The 15210-nt window shown below is 39.6% G+C and overlaps 2 protein-coding genes across 2 annotated transcripts; one reads left to right on the forward strand and one right to left on the reverse strand.

Annotated features, from left to right (window-relative positions):
- Positions 1-545: 545 nt before the first annotated feature.
- Positions 546-4939, reverse strand: cdk2 (cyclin dependent kinase 2). Its single transcript, XM_068594254.1, has 7 exons — positions 4217-4939; positions 3335-3412; positions 3105-3225; positions 2806-2976; positions 2444-2545; positions 2117-2320; positions 546-1532 (listed from the first exon to the last, which is right to left on the reverse strand). The coding sequence occupies exons 1-7, from the start codon at positions 4330-4332 to the stop codon at positions 1428-1430; spliced, it is 897 nt and encodes a 298-aa protein (XP_068450355.1). The 5' UTR covers positions 4333-4939; the 3' UTR covers positions 546-1427.
- Positions 4940-8325: 3386 nt separating this feature from the next.
- On the forward strand, positions 8326-14658 carry pmela (premelanosome protein a). The gene is made up of 12 exons (XM_068594675.1): positions 8326-8402; positions 9508-9603; positions 9707-9853; positions 10285-10419; positions 11404-11565; positions 11658-11942; positions 12058-12915; positions 13024-13188; positions 13312-13414; positions 13579-13784; positions 13870-13960; positions 14505-14658. The coding sequence occupies exons 1-12, from the start codon at positions 8345-8347 to the stop codon at positions 14656-14658; spliced, it is 2460 nt and encodes an 819-aa protein (XP_068450776.1). The 5' UTR covers positions 8326-8344.
- The last annotated feature ends 552 nt before the right edge of the window (positions 14659-15210 follow it).

The following is a 15210-nucleotide window of genomic DNA, read 5'->3' on the forward strand; positions in this document are numbered from 1 at the left end:
AGCCTCATTGCAAAACAGCCCATTCACAAAGACCAGCGACTAATTGGCACACGCAGTTACAGTGAAACGATTAGTCTTCAGAGAGTTGGAGGTGACTTTGTTCATTGTGTCACGCTCTTTCCACTGATCGTGGCAGATGATTGTAACCATGGCAAAGGTGTCGATGTACTCCGCTCAAACTGCAATGCCTTTCTTTGCATAACTTGAGAATTTAGACATTAAATTGTTACATCATCATTGTGTCATCTCGGTTGCAAAACAATGACAGCTGAATGTTTTAACCAAAGCATTCCTCATTGATGTGACGAGAAGCAAACTGTAGAGCTGGGTGTGTGAATTTGTGCAGCCAAAGACAGGTGATGTGTAGCTGGAATTTGATGTAATAGTCCGAGACAACATTGGACTCTGGTATTTGAGTCTGAAAAACTACTTGGAATAAGAGTTTCCTTTGGCAACAGACCAGAAGAAACCATCGCTGACACTCTGCAGGCCCCTTAAACAGACCACCTTAACTCCAGAATCATCCTCACACAAATAAACAACAGTTGTTTAGACAAGTTTATTTTTTTTGCAAAGTGTAAATAAACAACATCCATAAAAAAGGCTCATAACACTTGGATAAAATCTAGCGTAAGAAAGATGCAACCGCATATTGAATTCTGTAAAATCTGAATTTCAACAGGGAACGTTTGTATATCACAACTGTACAAAACTGAGAACTTCAGTTTGGTGAGAAATCCTGCCAGCAAACCTCAGCGACCGAGAAACGTTGTGTTAAACAACCAAAAGGTGCCGTTATGAAATTCCTTCCAGATACTTGAGACCCAAAGGTAATTAATTTAACTACAAGTAAATCAAACTAAAAGAACACGATTGTTGCCTCGTGTTCTTCTAGCACAAACTGTTGTGTGACGACCGCCACTCACTTCTTTCATTCAGCCACTGCTCAGTCCTACAAAGCATGACATTTGTTATTTGCACTATCCCAGAAACATATTCAATCATATTTAATTCTACCTGCTTAACTATTTGAATTTGGACATATTAAAGCCAACACAATCATACTGGGAAATATAATAGACCACCAGATTGAGTCTACCTGCACTTTAACTCCCAATCACAAAGTGGCATTTACATGAAAAAAATGTCAGTTGCACAGATATATATGCAAAAATAATGATGTTGAAAACGGCAGGTGAACGTTCATAACTATGACAACATCACTGCTGAAAAAACAGCCAGACTCTCGGGACGTCTATCGGCTAGAAGGCTGGTTTTAGGTATTAACAAATATCCATTTAAGGATCCAACATGTCCTGTATTGTCCACTTTTTCTGTCCATTCCAGTCGCGGATATGAGGCGTGGCGAGGAGGTCCTTATTGTTTCAACATTGTTGGCTTTAAAATAAACGGATGTTTCGCTTGACTCAGAGTCTCAGATGAGGAATTGGCATGGTGACGTCGCGGAAGTATCGGTGTACGAGGGCGTTTTTGGCAGATAACCTTTTGTTTGGGTCGTAGTTCAGCATTTCCTGCAATGAAAAAAATATAAATATAGTCAAGAATATATATATATATACACATATATACATACACACACACACACACACACACACACACACACACATATATACATACATATAAATATATATATATACATACATACATATAATAAATATGTTTACTATTATATATGATTATCAACTATTGATATACGTGTACAATTAAGTGATGTTGACCATCTATTGATGGATCAATCGATCAACTAATTATAGGTTTAATATAGGTTTAATATCCTTAGATGCGGTTGTTTAATTGTTTGCTAACAATGTGATTTCCTATCATTGATTGGACAACTGACAAAATGAAAACTATAACACTGCATACTTCTGCCACAGCTTGTAATCTGGACCTTCAACAAAAAAAGCAGACGGCAGAATATCCACTGAAGTGCAGTAGTTCATGCTCCTTGACCCTTTTTACCAACTTCAACATATATTCTCATCGTCATCTTCTGATCTTTCTGGCGAACACACAAACACACAAGACCAACTTGCTTTGCAGAGGCCATTAATGATAATAACTAAATCTATGAATTATTGACAAATGTTCTCACTCCGAGCAGTTCTCTTCCATCCTCATCGAGAATCGGCACCACTTTCGATAAATCCTGCCGGGCCCACTTGGGGAAAGATGGTTTGTAGTCGGGCATCGATGTGACTCCGGGCCAGACGGTCTCATCAGGTGTCCCTAAGGTTCGGAAGATTCGGAATAACTGATCGATCTCCGAGTCGCCGGGGAATAAAGCCCTCTTGGTGAGCTGTACAACAGGGGACAGTGAGAAAAGTCGGTTGGTTAGATGTTACGCTGGATCCTTGTGCATCGTGTGCAGGTTTCATTTATTCACAACTTATTAAAAAATATTAAATCTCCTGCGAATTACCATTTCAGCAAAGATGCAGCCCAGACTCCAGATGTCAACAGCTGTGGAGTAGTATTTACAGCCCAGGAGGATTTCTGGAGCTCTGTACCAAAGTGTTACCACCTAAAAAATATCACAGAAGCAGCTGGTATTTAGGAAAACACAATTTCTCAGGAAGAAATCAACTGAAATGACATATCCACAGCAATGCGACATAGTATTGGAAATAACATAAGCGTGAGTATTGCGAGATGTTTTTTCTGTTGATTATATTGGAATACTAAATTCACTGAGCGGAAGCATGATGGAGTGCATTTTGTGGTATGGTAATAAATATGCACTTTAGAGCGTGCCTGTTGGGTGTGGCTAGCTGTACACATTACCTCATGTGTGTAAGTGCGGACAGGCACCCCGAAGGCTCTAGCAAGGCCAAAGTCAGCAAGCTTGATCTCCCCCTGGGCATTGATGAGGAGGTTCTGGGGCTTCAGGTCTCGGTGAAGGACCCTGTGAGAGTGGCAGAAGGCCAGGCCTTGCAGCAGCTGGAAAAGATAACTCTACAAAACACACAAACAAAATATATATATATACATATATATACACACCCATGTAAGTCAACTCACAAACTCAAAGACTATTTACTAAAGCGAGAAAGACCTGTTTTACAAAACTAGCTGACATTTACCTTAACGAGCGGCAGGGGGATACCAGCGACTGTGAAGGAGTCCATGAACTTCTTCAGATCCTGATGAAGGAACTCAAAAACAAGGTAGAGCTTGTTCTCTGTGTGGATGACATCACGCAATCTGGAACATGTCAACAGGCAGGTTGGCTTAAAAATGGACAAAAACAAATAATGGGAGAATCTAGCAAGCAGGATTTAGCTAAACGCTGTAACCCTAATTGGGAACTTACTTGACAATGTTTGGGTGACTGAGTTCTTTGAGAAGGGAAATCTCTCGGATGGCAGTGCTGGGAACACCTTCCGTTTCCCTGAATGAAATACATGGTAAACAAACCATTTGTTATTTTACTGTTTTAAAAAAAATACATTTACTTGTTACAATATGATGAATCAATTTATTCTATATTTTGTGTTTATTCACAGGGCAAACCGTTAAAGCAACTTGAGAGACTAAATAACTTTAATGTCCATTGGTAAGAGATGACGAGAGCTTTACAATCTCTCTCTAAACTGGCACTGCTACAGTCCTGTAAATATATCACGACCAGCTAACCCATCAGCCGACCAGATAAGCACAGGAAACACGACACTTGATAAAGTAAGTCAATAATGCCAGGCCTGGGACATTTTTTCTCCTTGGCCCAGCATGGGGGAAATGAATATTACAAAACATACGCAACAATAAGTTGTAATAGTGCAGTGCACCTAAACAAAAAACAGCTCCAAATTTAAATAAGCACTTAGTATATTGTTTCAATATTTTAACCCTTTTTGGCTCGTGACACAGCCACCCTTTATAATGAAGTGATGACTACTGGTGACCTCTCAGAACATATCAGACCTGATCTGTTCAACCCAAAAGTATTTGTTCCATTTCACACGACCCTAAATGATTACATTTCCCTCCCCAAAAAAAGTATCATCTCCTAAATCAAAGTGAAATGGCTGAAGTAAAATGTGTAGATGTATGTAAACAGTGTATCGTGCTGGCAGTTGGTGATTGAGACGATGATGGACAGCAACACAGTTGAATCCCTTTGTGCAGTCAAAGCAGCAGACGGGTATCTGGGCCTCCCGTGGTGCCAGGTGATCAACCAACAGACTGAACTTACGTGTCCAAGCGAATCTTCTTGAGTGCAACAGTTTCTCCAGTGACTTTGTTCTTGGCCTTGTAAACCACTCCATACGTCCCTTCTCCTATCTTCTCCACCTTCTGAAACGTATCCATGTCTCAAAGCTGCAGCTCGGAGGGTCTGGTGGCTGTGCAGCTCGCGAGCAGGACTCCCCTCTTTGTGTGCAAGCTAACGACTGCTCGGTGGCTACAGAGACGAGCGTTGACGAGCGGCGCGGGGACCGACATATAATGAACCGCTGCTCCGGGTTCAAACGGTCCGGAGACTGCACGGCCGGTTGGCAGCGGGGTTGTCAAACAAGGATGTCTCTTGTTTCAGATCTGAGCGAAAGGGTAGAGGACGGTGTCGTTTATTGTCTCTGACAATGATAATATCCGTAAGTGTCCGAATTAGCGGCTGCTCCTCCCCGGGTCCCGGGAAACACTGAACCAACGCAGGAGCGTTTCCCGCGTTACTTCAGTAGCGTTCGTTTTCGTGTCCAAGGTACGCCGACTAACGGCTCCGGGCGGGATTTCAGAGTTGTTCGTTTCAACTCCTCCAAGCCGTCTTCCTTAGGAATCGTTGTGAGGCACCCTCGTGCCGACAAATAAGTACAATTCTGTCATTGCTTTAAAAAAGAAGTTCAGTCAGTTGAGTTAAAAAGCTTTGTTGATTGGTAGTCAGGATATGTTTTACCGGGAGAGGCTCACACTGCTAACAAACAAACCTCACGTGACGCGACGCTGACGTTAATACGTAACCAACGCCAGAAACGGAAGTGGAAGCAAAGAAAAGTACAAACTTATTTTGCTATACTACAAATAAAATAATTAGTAAGGTAACATTATATATGTATATATAATAATATAATTAGTAAGGTAACATTATATATATATATAAATATATAATGTTACCTTACTAATTACTTTATTTGTAGTATAGCAAAATACGTATATATATATATATATATATATATATATATATATATATATATATATATATATATATATATATATATATATATATATATATATATATATATGGATCATTCAGCTATAATGTATACCTAATTTAGTCACATATTTGGATGTAGCCAGGTTGTATTACAAAATATTAGACAAGCAGTTTCATATTTGTTTGCACCTAAACCATGTCTACTGGTATGGTGCTAAAAGTCAATTCTACTAAATGGCCACATATTCATAGTATAGGAGAAATGAAGGGGGAGAAATACCATTTCTCCCTCTACTGGCAGTAGTGTAGCTGTGCACTCCCTCACTGAGACTCGATCATGCGCCTCTCTCTGTACAAGCTTGACAAAATAGCCATAGATGTTTTTTCACAGCAGACATTTGACTATCAGGAAAAGCACTGGAGAAACCCATAATATTCAATATGTCTCCGCTCCATCTATCATTACAATATGTTGCAGCAATTCACTGTTTTTTAAATGATCCTTGTGAGGAAGGCCTTTTCCACTTTGGTTGCACTGCACATTTCACTCCCATCATGCAAACTGGCTTTGTGTGCCTTCAAGGGACTGATTAACCAGTTACGGGACCACAGAGCTACTGGGCCCACTATGAACCCCCTTTTGGCAACGTCCATCAAAGTACCCTACTCAGAATCAAGCTGACATGTCTGTGTAAATTACAGGTGTAAATAATGAAATAGAGCCTCTCGTTTCAACATCCTGGTATTGTGAATGTTGGCTGGCTCATTGTCACACTAACATGGCCAATAGCCTGCAACAATGCTATTGATAGCACCTGTGCATTATGGCAAGTCCAAATGTGTGTTGTGAAAAAGACAAAGAATTGGTCATGGGGCATTGGATGTCATCTGTTGCTGCATGAAGAAACAGTCTCTGTTAGAGGCGCTCTTACCAGCACTGCACATGATCAAAGCCCAGAGGCTTGACGTGCATCCACCCAGCAGTTACGTGAAGTGACGACTATTTCTGTCATGTACAAGTCATGTATCCTTCGACTGAAAGTTTTGCTTTGTGTTTGCAGAAGAATGCTGGTGTTTGTGCCAATAAGGAAATCAAATGTTTGTATAATTTTTAGACATCTGAAGCTGAACTGTCGCCCTGATGTTAAATATATGCCCCTTATTTACTTGTCACATCACATTAAGGCTCTTCAACAAGTGAATTATTTTGATTATTTCCTTATCTTATGATGGCAAATCACTGATCAACCACTCGTCAACTACTGAAAGACTGCAATTGTATTCAACCAGGTTGTGAAACACATTGTTCAGTACTTTATTGAATACAAAAGCCGTTAACATTGCCAGATTTATTATTATTTCCGATAATATAATTCAGACTTCCCCAGTCTTAAATACAACTCCGTCAATTCTAGAAATTACCTGAACCTATAAGGAATAGTTTCAGCAAAATGAATACAATGGAGACTAATAAAGAAGGAAGGTAACGGTCGACTATTTGTGGTATGTTAAGTCAGTTGCTCTTTGGGAAGGATTTATTTCCCCCTGAACTCTGCTGTTAGCACATGAGGGGTCACATGTAGTGCAGCCTGAGCAGGCATGAGATAACCACCCACAATGTCTCTGTCTCTGAGTAAAGATGTTTTTTTGTTTAATATATGAACCATTTTTCTATGAAATATAAATACATAATATTCTTTTCTCTATTGAATTTTCTTTCATTCTTAAAATTAACACACAAATGTAGATACAAAGGCAAATTAAAAGGAAACCTAAAAAAGTAACGAATAAATAAAAGATAATTGCATGATTGCTATACTAAAGCTTTATCCATTGACGTTTTTAATGATATTTTGTGTACCTTTATGTTCGCTTATAAACTTTAAGAACATATGTTATTTTTATTTAGATTCATTTTTTAATGCTGGCCCAACATCTGCATATTAACTCACTGTATGTATAATATTACAGTGGACGGTCGAGCCTGCCTCTAAACTGTTTTCATATTATGCTACTGTGCAATTTAAAAAAAAAGCATTTCTTACCATCACTCTGCTTGATTAATGACCATTTTCCAACTTTGCAGAACATTAACTAAGGCAATCAAATGAATAATTCATTGTGATGTATCGATGATATCTTGTTTCTGGATACATTGTTTTAATTTTTCTTGTGTGACTTGAAGATTTTTAATTTGGCTAAATGTGACTTGTTTTTATCAACAAGTAACAGGAAAATAACAGACTTAATACAAAACATCAATATTTCAGAAGATGACTTTTATGATTTTTAGTTTTTTAATCACTTCCTGAATCCATCAGCTAATTCCTCGTAATGTATTCTCATCCTCGTCTCATTGAAACTTTGGTTTATGGCTCATAAAGGAAGTATGGGTGTGTCTGCGTTACTGCAAGCACAGATTCTCAGCGCCTGAGGTGGACAGCAGGATACGAAGGAATGGCTGAGCAAATAAAAGGATGCTATTGATTTGCTGCCCACACACTTCTCTTGTGACGCTCGTGCGCACATAGCGCACAGGTCATATGTCAAAAACAGGCATGACTCGAGCTCAGCTCCCAGTTCTCACCACTCGGTCCTGAAGCAGGCATCACGTACACATTTTATTTTACACTGTGCAAAAAGCATCCATTAATCTTCCAATAATGCGTACGGAAAAAACTGTCTTCCTTGAGATATATCTACCACTTTGTGTTCATTTGAATAATGTATGTGCTCTAAATATACCATTTGGAGGTTGTTTTTTTACTGTACAAGTTCATGAGCTTTGTTGGAGAATATATGGCGTTCATGACTAGAAATTAAAGTTTGGCTTAAAAGTGAAAAGAAAATAGGACACATTAAGTAAAAGCAGTTTGAGCACAAACGGGTTCCATCATTTAATACAAAATGTAAAAAAAACTGTGTAGGTAAACTTAACAATTGATTGTAAAAAAAAACAAAAAACATCATTATCTATCAAAACAGTACTCGTATCTGTTCTTACCAAGGGGGTGGTGCCAGATTGAGACTCCCAATGATGTCAGAGGTGAGAAGAAACCTTCTTAAAGAGAGTGAGAGGACATTTCTTAAGTCTTTCTGGGAGTTGTGTTTGGGTTCAGGACTGCTGGGTGAGGATCTGGGTTGTGAGAGCAGAGACAGACGATTGAATACAGGATGAGGACTCTGGTGCTGCTGCTGCTGGTTTTGGCCTTTACATATGCAACTGCGACAAGTGAGTACACTTTTTTTGTTATCACCACCATTTTTTTTATAACTCTTTTTTTTATTTTTGGTGCACCAACCTTGACACAAAGATCTAAAAAACAAATAAAGTGGAATTAGCTCAGTAGCATCATTCTTCTCTTATGTTTAAGGAATTTTAAATCATAGTTTTTTGTTGTGTGTGACATAAACCTTTATACCTACACAGGTTAGCAACAGGGAAAGGGATTACTTGTAATTTTCTGGGACTAATCTAAATCTACACATCTCCCATCAATTACACACTAAAATGTTAGTATTTCTTTGTTTGGACTACAAAGTGAGCCGCAAATTGACTGATCTTTTATTTCACGCTTCTTTCATGGTAACACACTCCCCACTCTGTTAAAGAGGGTAAAAATGTACAAACGTTTGCGTGTCCATTTTACACTCAATCTTATGTCGTTGCATTCATGACTTTACCAACGACTGATTCAGACTACTGTAATTTATAATCGTCTTTTATTTTCAACTTTGAACATTTTAAAACCATTTGTCATGTTTTGTGAGGGTATTTTCATCCAAAAACATTACACATGCACGCACGCACACACACACACACATCACAAGCTCAGAAAAAAACGGGTGAGCTAGTTGTCTGGGATCCCTCATTCCTCCCACTGAGATTACTGATGCTGCTACTCAGCTGATAGTCACATGAAAGGGATTGAGGGGGATTGCAGGTCGTGTGACTCCCACCGCCAAGGACCCCGCCACTCCTCACCCCTCCTCACTAGAAACCTGGACCTGCTCTCCTTTCCATAAGCTTCTCTATCATTGTGTTCAAACCCTTCTTGATTATAATAGAGTTATGAAAAGTTGTGCCTCATTTAAAAAGACTCCACAACTTGAACTCTATTGAAATATGTAGTTAATGATATACAACCTTTGATCTGACGCCAACAAATAAATAAATATAATAGTTACCACACTGACAAGGACAACTGAAATACATTTTTGGTAATAAATACAATAAAACGTTTTATAGATCTTCTTTTTGATTGTGTAGGAGAATAGCATAAATTGCAAGATCAATAACTTCTTTCCCTTGAATTTGTTTGTGATATTTCTTTCAGAGCCTAGAAGTCAGTTCACACGTTACCGCTCGTGGAACTCGCGGATGTATCCGGTGTGGAAAGATGGAGACTCAAGATTCAGGAACTGCTGGTCTGGTGAGGCCACATTTATTTATTTCTCACAACAGGAATGTTTCAACATTTTTGTCTGCCAGTCAATCTTGAGATTTTCAATTCTTGCATAATCTTTTTTTTCCAGGTGGTAATGTAACTTTTGATCTGAAAAATGACGCACCCACACTGACTGGAGCAAGAGCAACGTTCAATATTAATCTTAACTTCCCAACAAACCAGACAATGCTCTCTGATGGGCAGGTGGTCTGGGCGCAGAACTGCACAATTAATGGTAAGAAAACCTTTTCCTCTGGTAATGCAGGTTTCTTTTTCATTCATGCTCAATCCACACATCATAAAGCAGATCATTTTCAATTTATTTATTATAGCCCAAAATCACAAGTTCAAAATGCACCTTGGAGGGCTTTACTATCTGTACACATACGACTTCCTCTGTCCCAGGACCCTCACATCAGCAGAGGACATTTTAGTTTGTTTTTACACTTTCTGTATCAAGAAGTAAGGAATAAAATATATGTTTTAATTAGATAACGTACTCATGGTAATGATTAATTAGTAAATAACCAGTTAAACCACTGACAATAAAAACATAGTTTTATTTTTGATAGACCAAAACACAATGAAATGTGTTGCCTCATATTGATATTGATATCATTTATGTGTTCAGATGTATGTTTGACCTTTGACCGTTGACCTTTTCAGGACAACAGTACCGTGAGGGCCAGGCTGTGTATCCTGACCAGGAAACCCCGTCGACTGGAGTTTTCCCCGACGGTACACCGTTCACCAGGAGCCAGAACAAGAAACCCCGCTACGTGTTTGTGTGGAAGGCATTTGGTAAAGATACTTAATTCTGTAATATTTAGTCTGTTAAAAGTCTAGACTGCTCCAAATCTGTATTTAATACTGCAATAGGACATCTAAACTTTATAAATACAGCTATGACTATATTACATAAACTTGAAAAATCTCCATAAAGATGAAAAAGCAGAGCATAAAGGGGCTGTGTAAGAATACAGGGGATGTTTTTCCTCCAGGCAGTGAAGCCTCAGGCCTTTTTTAATAAACCACATGTTCTAATCTCTGACAAATAATAGTTGTTATTTACATTTAAGACACACTTAAAACTACATCTTTAATTGTACTATTAACTCAAGAAAAATATATTTTCCTTAATTATTCAGTGAATAATAAGTATTGTCTGCAATAAGTTTAGCACAGTCCACTTTTTATTTTAGATCACTTAGTTTACTTATGTAGATTTTAATTTTTTTATACAAAGTCTAACCCTGCATTTCTTTCAAAGCCCAACTAGTCAATTCAAGTGAATTTGATTCTAATAATAATAGCAATAATAATAATATTTTTTCTTGATACAAAAAGGCGCTTTAAATTATGAATAAGAGATGATGACAAATGGAACAGAACAAAAAAATGGGAAGACAAATCAAACAAAACCAACCAAACAGATCATTTTAGATAACAAAGAAAGAAAAGAAAGCAAACTAAAGAGGCTGCGTGGGGCATAGCGGAGGGTAGGTGCAGGGGTTAGCGGGTGAAGGTGAGTTGGAAGAAGTGTGTTTTAAGGGCTTGCTTGAATGATGGCAGGGGGAGCCTGACGGGTGTGGATGGGGAGGGCGTTCCAGAGGGGGGAGTGCAGCAGCTGAGAAATCTGAGTTTTTATTCAACTCTATCACCCTCAGTTGCATCTCATGTATGATATGATGAAAGTGAAACCTTGAGTGTTTCCAAATTGTGTGAATTAAATTAAATGTTGCTGTAATTACCACCAGAAATGAATACAATGTTGCTCTACTGCAGGTCGTTACTGGCAGGTGGCGGACGGACCGTCCTCCTCCCTCACTATCGGGACAGACAACATAGCCCTGGGCTCCTACAACATGGAGGTTGTTATCTATCACTGCCGCGGCAAAGACAAGTTCATCCCTCTCGGCTATGCCTCCACAGTTTTCGCCATCACAGGTGACCGATCAAGCAATTTCTAACGTAATTTGAGAAGAAGAAAAAAACATTGTTATTTCTTTACAACCCTACATATTTTACTTCGTCCTCAGACCAGATTCCCTTCACCCTGTCCCTCGCCCAAGTCAATGATGTAAACCAGAACGACCAGAACTTCATCCAGAACCGAGCCATTGCTTTCAGCGTCAAACTCCATGATCCCAGCCAGTATCTCAACAGTGCCGACATCAGCTTCAGCTGGGACTTTGGCGACAGCTCTGGCACTCTGATCTCCAGAGAACTCACCGTCACACACACATACCTCGCAGTCGGGACCTTCAAGCCTCAGGTGGTTCTGATGGCAAGCATCGCTAACGGCTGCGGAAACCCCACTGCTGGTTAGAATTTAAACTAATTATTCCCCTTTTATCTTTTAGACATACATACTCTACTATAAGAAGCCTGAACAAAGTTGTTCTCATTTGTTTTATTGAACTTTAACTTGTATTTCAGTTGTTCCTATTGATGCCTCTGCTGCTCCAGTAGTTGTGATAGCCTCCACCCCTGCCGCTGTCCCAGCAGCACCAGCCGAGGGAGGAGATACAATTGCTCTGGACGTTCCTGCTTCTGACACCACTCCACTTGCGATTTCTGAGCAGCCAGCCGATGCCGAGAACGGAGAAGCAGTTGTTGATACCGACGCTGAGGCAGTAGAGGTTGCCTCAGTAGCGCCTGCAGGAGTTGATGCAGCCGTTGTTACAGAGGAACAAGATCCCGCCGACACTGCTGCTGAAGCAGATGTTGCCGATGCAGCAGCAGGTGAGGTGGCCACTGCTGCCACGGTTGCAGTGGAAGAGCCAGCTGTTGCAGCTGTCGCCGATGCAGATGCTGCTGTTGCAGATGCTGATCCTGCTGTTGCAGATGCTGCTGTTGCCGATGCTGATGCAGCTGCTGCAGACGCTGTTCCAGTTGCTGCAGATGCTGATGCAGTTGCTGAAGATGAAACCGCAGTGGTCATAGATGCAACTGAAGAAAATGCACCTGTTATTGATGCTGCTGCTTCAGTTGCACCTGTTGCAGAGGGAGATGAGGCTGCAGTTGAGGCCACTGTCACTGTCGCTCCTGCAGCAGAAGTAGCTGTCGAGCAAGAAGTTGTTGCTGAAGTTGATGCTGATGTTCCTGCTGCTGAAGCAACGGTTGATGCTGCTGCTGCGGAAGTTGTCCAAGCTGAAACAGAAGCCCCTGCTGATAACGTTGTGGCCCTTGCTGCCACCGAGGCAACAGCTGTAGAAGAGGCAGCGCCAGCTGATGATACAGAGGCTGAAGTACAAGCAACTGAGAATGCAGTTGCTGTTACTGCAGCTCCTGCAGGTGAATATTTACAGTTAACTAAAATCAGTGTACAATTATTATTTTATTTTTTAATGACTCTTGTAACAAAAGTTTTATGACAAAATGGCACTTATCTATTGCAACTAGCAGGCGTTGAAGAAGCCATTGCAGCTGAGGGCGAAATTCAAGCAGAGGTGGAAACAGATCCAGCACAGGTTGTCCTTGTTGTGGCTAAAAGACAAGCTCCAGAGCTAGCGGCAGACTGCATGGTCTACCGGTATGGCTCCCTGGCCACCTCTGTAGCTGTTGTCCGTAAGTCAATAAAGCTTTTCTAACTATAGCAGTTAATAACGTAAAACGATGATAATCTGCTTTAATACAAACTGTATGATTTAATAGTGGTATAATCTCTCTTTCTACCTTTCCACTGTGCAGAGGGTATTGAAAGTGTAGAGATTGTAGAGGTAACCAACGTTGTAGCCTTGGCAACTGAGTTGGATCAGAATGCTGTGGACTTGACCATCACCTGTCAGGGAAGGTGAGCGTCAACATCAACTCCGAAGTTTACTTTACAGCTCGGAGAAAACATATCCTCCAGTTTGACACAGAAACTTTATGATGCCTTATTACGTATTATGCATATCAACTTGTGGTTGTTCTCCTTGTATCTAAATCTTTGCATTTTCATTCTTCTTCCTTCAGTCTGCCAAGTGAGGTCTGCACAGTTATTTCAGATGCTGACTGCATCACGCCGATGGAAACTCTCTGTAGTGCAGCCACACCCTCTCCAGACTGTCAAATTATCCTTCGGCAATTCTTCAATGACTCTGGAGTATTTTGCATCAATGTCTCTTTGACCAATGATGTCAGTCTTGCTGTGGCGAGCACAAGAGTCAGTGTAACAGTAGGTGGGTGGAAGAAACATTACAAAGACCTGTAAAATATTCAATCAATATATTATTCTCTCATCTGTGTGATGTGCTTTAATTTCAGCCTCCGGTGGTTCCCCTGGTGGAACGGCAGCCACAGTCTTGGGGGTTATGGTTCTTGCCTGTGTTGTCTGTTGTATTGGTTTGATGTACAGGTGAATACCTTATTTATCGACTTTTAATTTATGATTTTAATTTGGGGCCAATGTGACATTTTTTGTGCTAAATGGCCAATGAAGATACGACAATTATGCTGAATTATTTGATCCCCGTGCAATGCCCAAACGAACACCATCCTGATCAGAGTCTGAACAGCAGTGCTTTGAGATAACATCATCATGCTAATGTGCTAACAACAATGTATGCATGCTGTTGTTTAGTAGGCAATATTTACCCTGCTCAACAGCTTAGTTCAGCGTGTTAACATGCTACCATTCACTAATAAGCACTGGACAAAAAATTAAACCTGCTTTTACAGGTATTAAAATGTAAGTATTAAGAAATTTACATTTTATTTTAAAGTAATTACAGCTCATATACTGAAAGGAACATGAATGTCTGTTCCAAATTAAAAAAAATATTTTCCACCTGTTTTACAGTTTTAATTTGTTGTTTACTTCTTTATGATTTTGTTGTTGATAAAGTTTTTTTTATCTAACGCTGTATTAACTCTGAACACTGTTTTTTGTCTTCAAACAGGCGGTTCAAGCAGTACCAACCCCTAACAGAAGACCATGGTGACGGTAATGGAGGCAGCTCGGCGGTGACGTCAGTGCCTTTGTTATTGTGGAACTTGCTGAGCCGACAGTCACCAGGAGAGAGTCGGCCTCTGCTTCAGGGGAGGAATGTTTGAATATCATTATCAGCTCATGCACTCAACATTGACAACATCTGTTAAAACATTGACTTTATTATAACTCCTGCTCAATGTATTAAACCATAACTAATTAGGTGAACTAGTCCTGTGCACAACATGTGCAGGAATAGAAAGGAGTCAAGTGTGGAATAAAGAAGTGTCATAAGAATGTTGAAACTTTTGTAGAGGAAAGTGATATTTATTTTGACCTACATATTTTGTATTAATTAGTACTGGTAGTTTATAGAAGCCATAAGCCTCTTATTTGTGGCCGACTTAGAGTAAACCGATTGGAAAATCAATGTTAACACATTTCAATTCAATCTTTTTACAAAGTATCTTAAATCACTTACATCACAAAACGTTATCTTGTTTGCTACACTGAAATTAATAAAGTGGTAATTTATCACCATCATGTGTTTGCTTTTCCACATGTATTTTGTTTTATATATATATATATATATATATATATATATATATATATATATATATATATATATATATATATATATATATATATATCATCATCACAAATGTAAACATTTGTTA

This window comes from Clinocottus analis, unplaced genomic scaffold, assembly GCF_023055335.1.
Source record: "Clinocottus analis isolate CAN_PGR_092001 unplaced genomic scaffold, fCliAna1.0.p SCAF_3, whole genome shotgun sequence".
NCBI lineage: Eukaryota > Metazoa > Chordata > Actinopteri > Perciformes > Cottidae > Clinocottus > Clinocottus analis.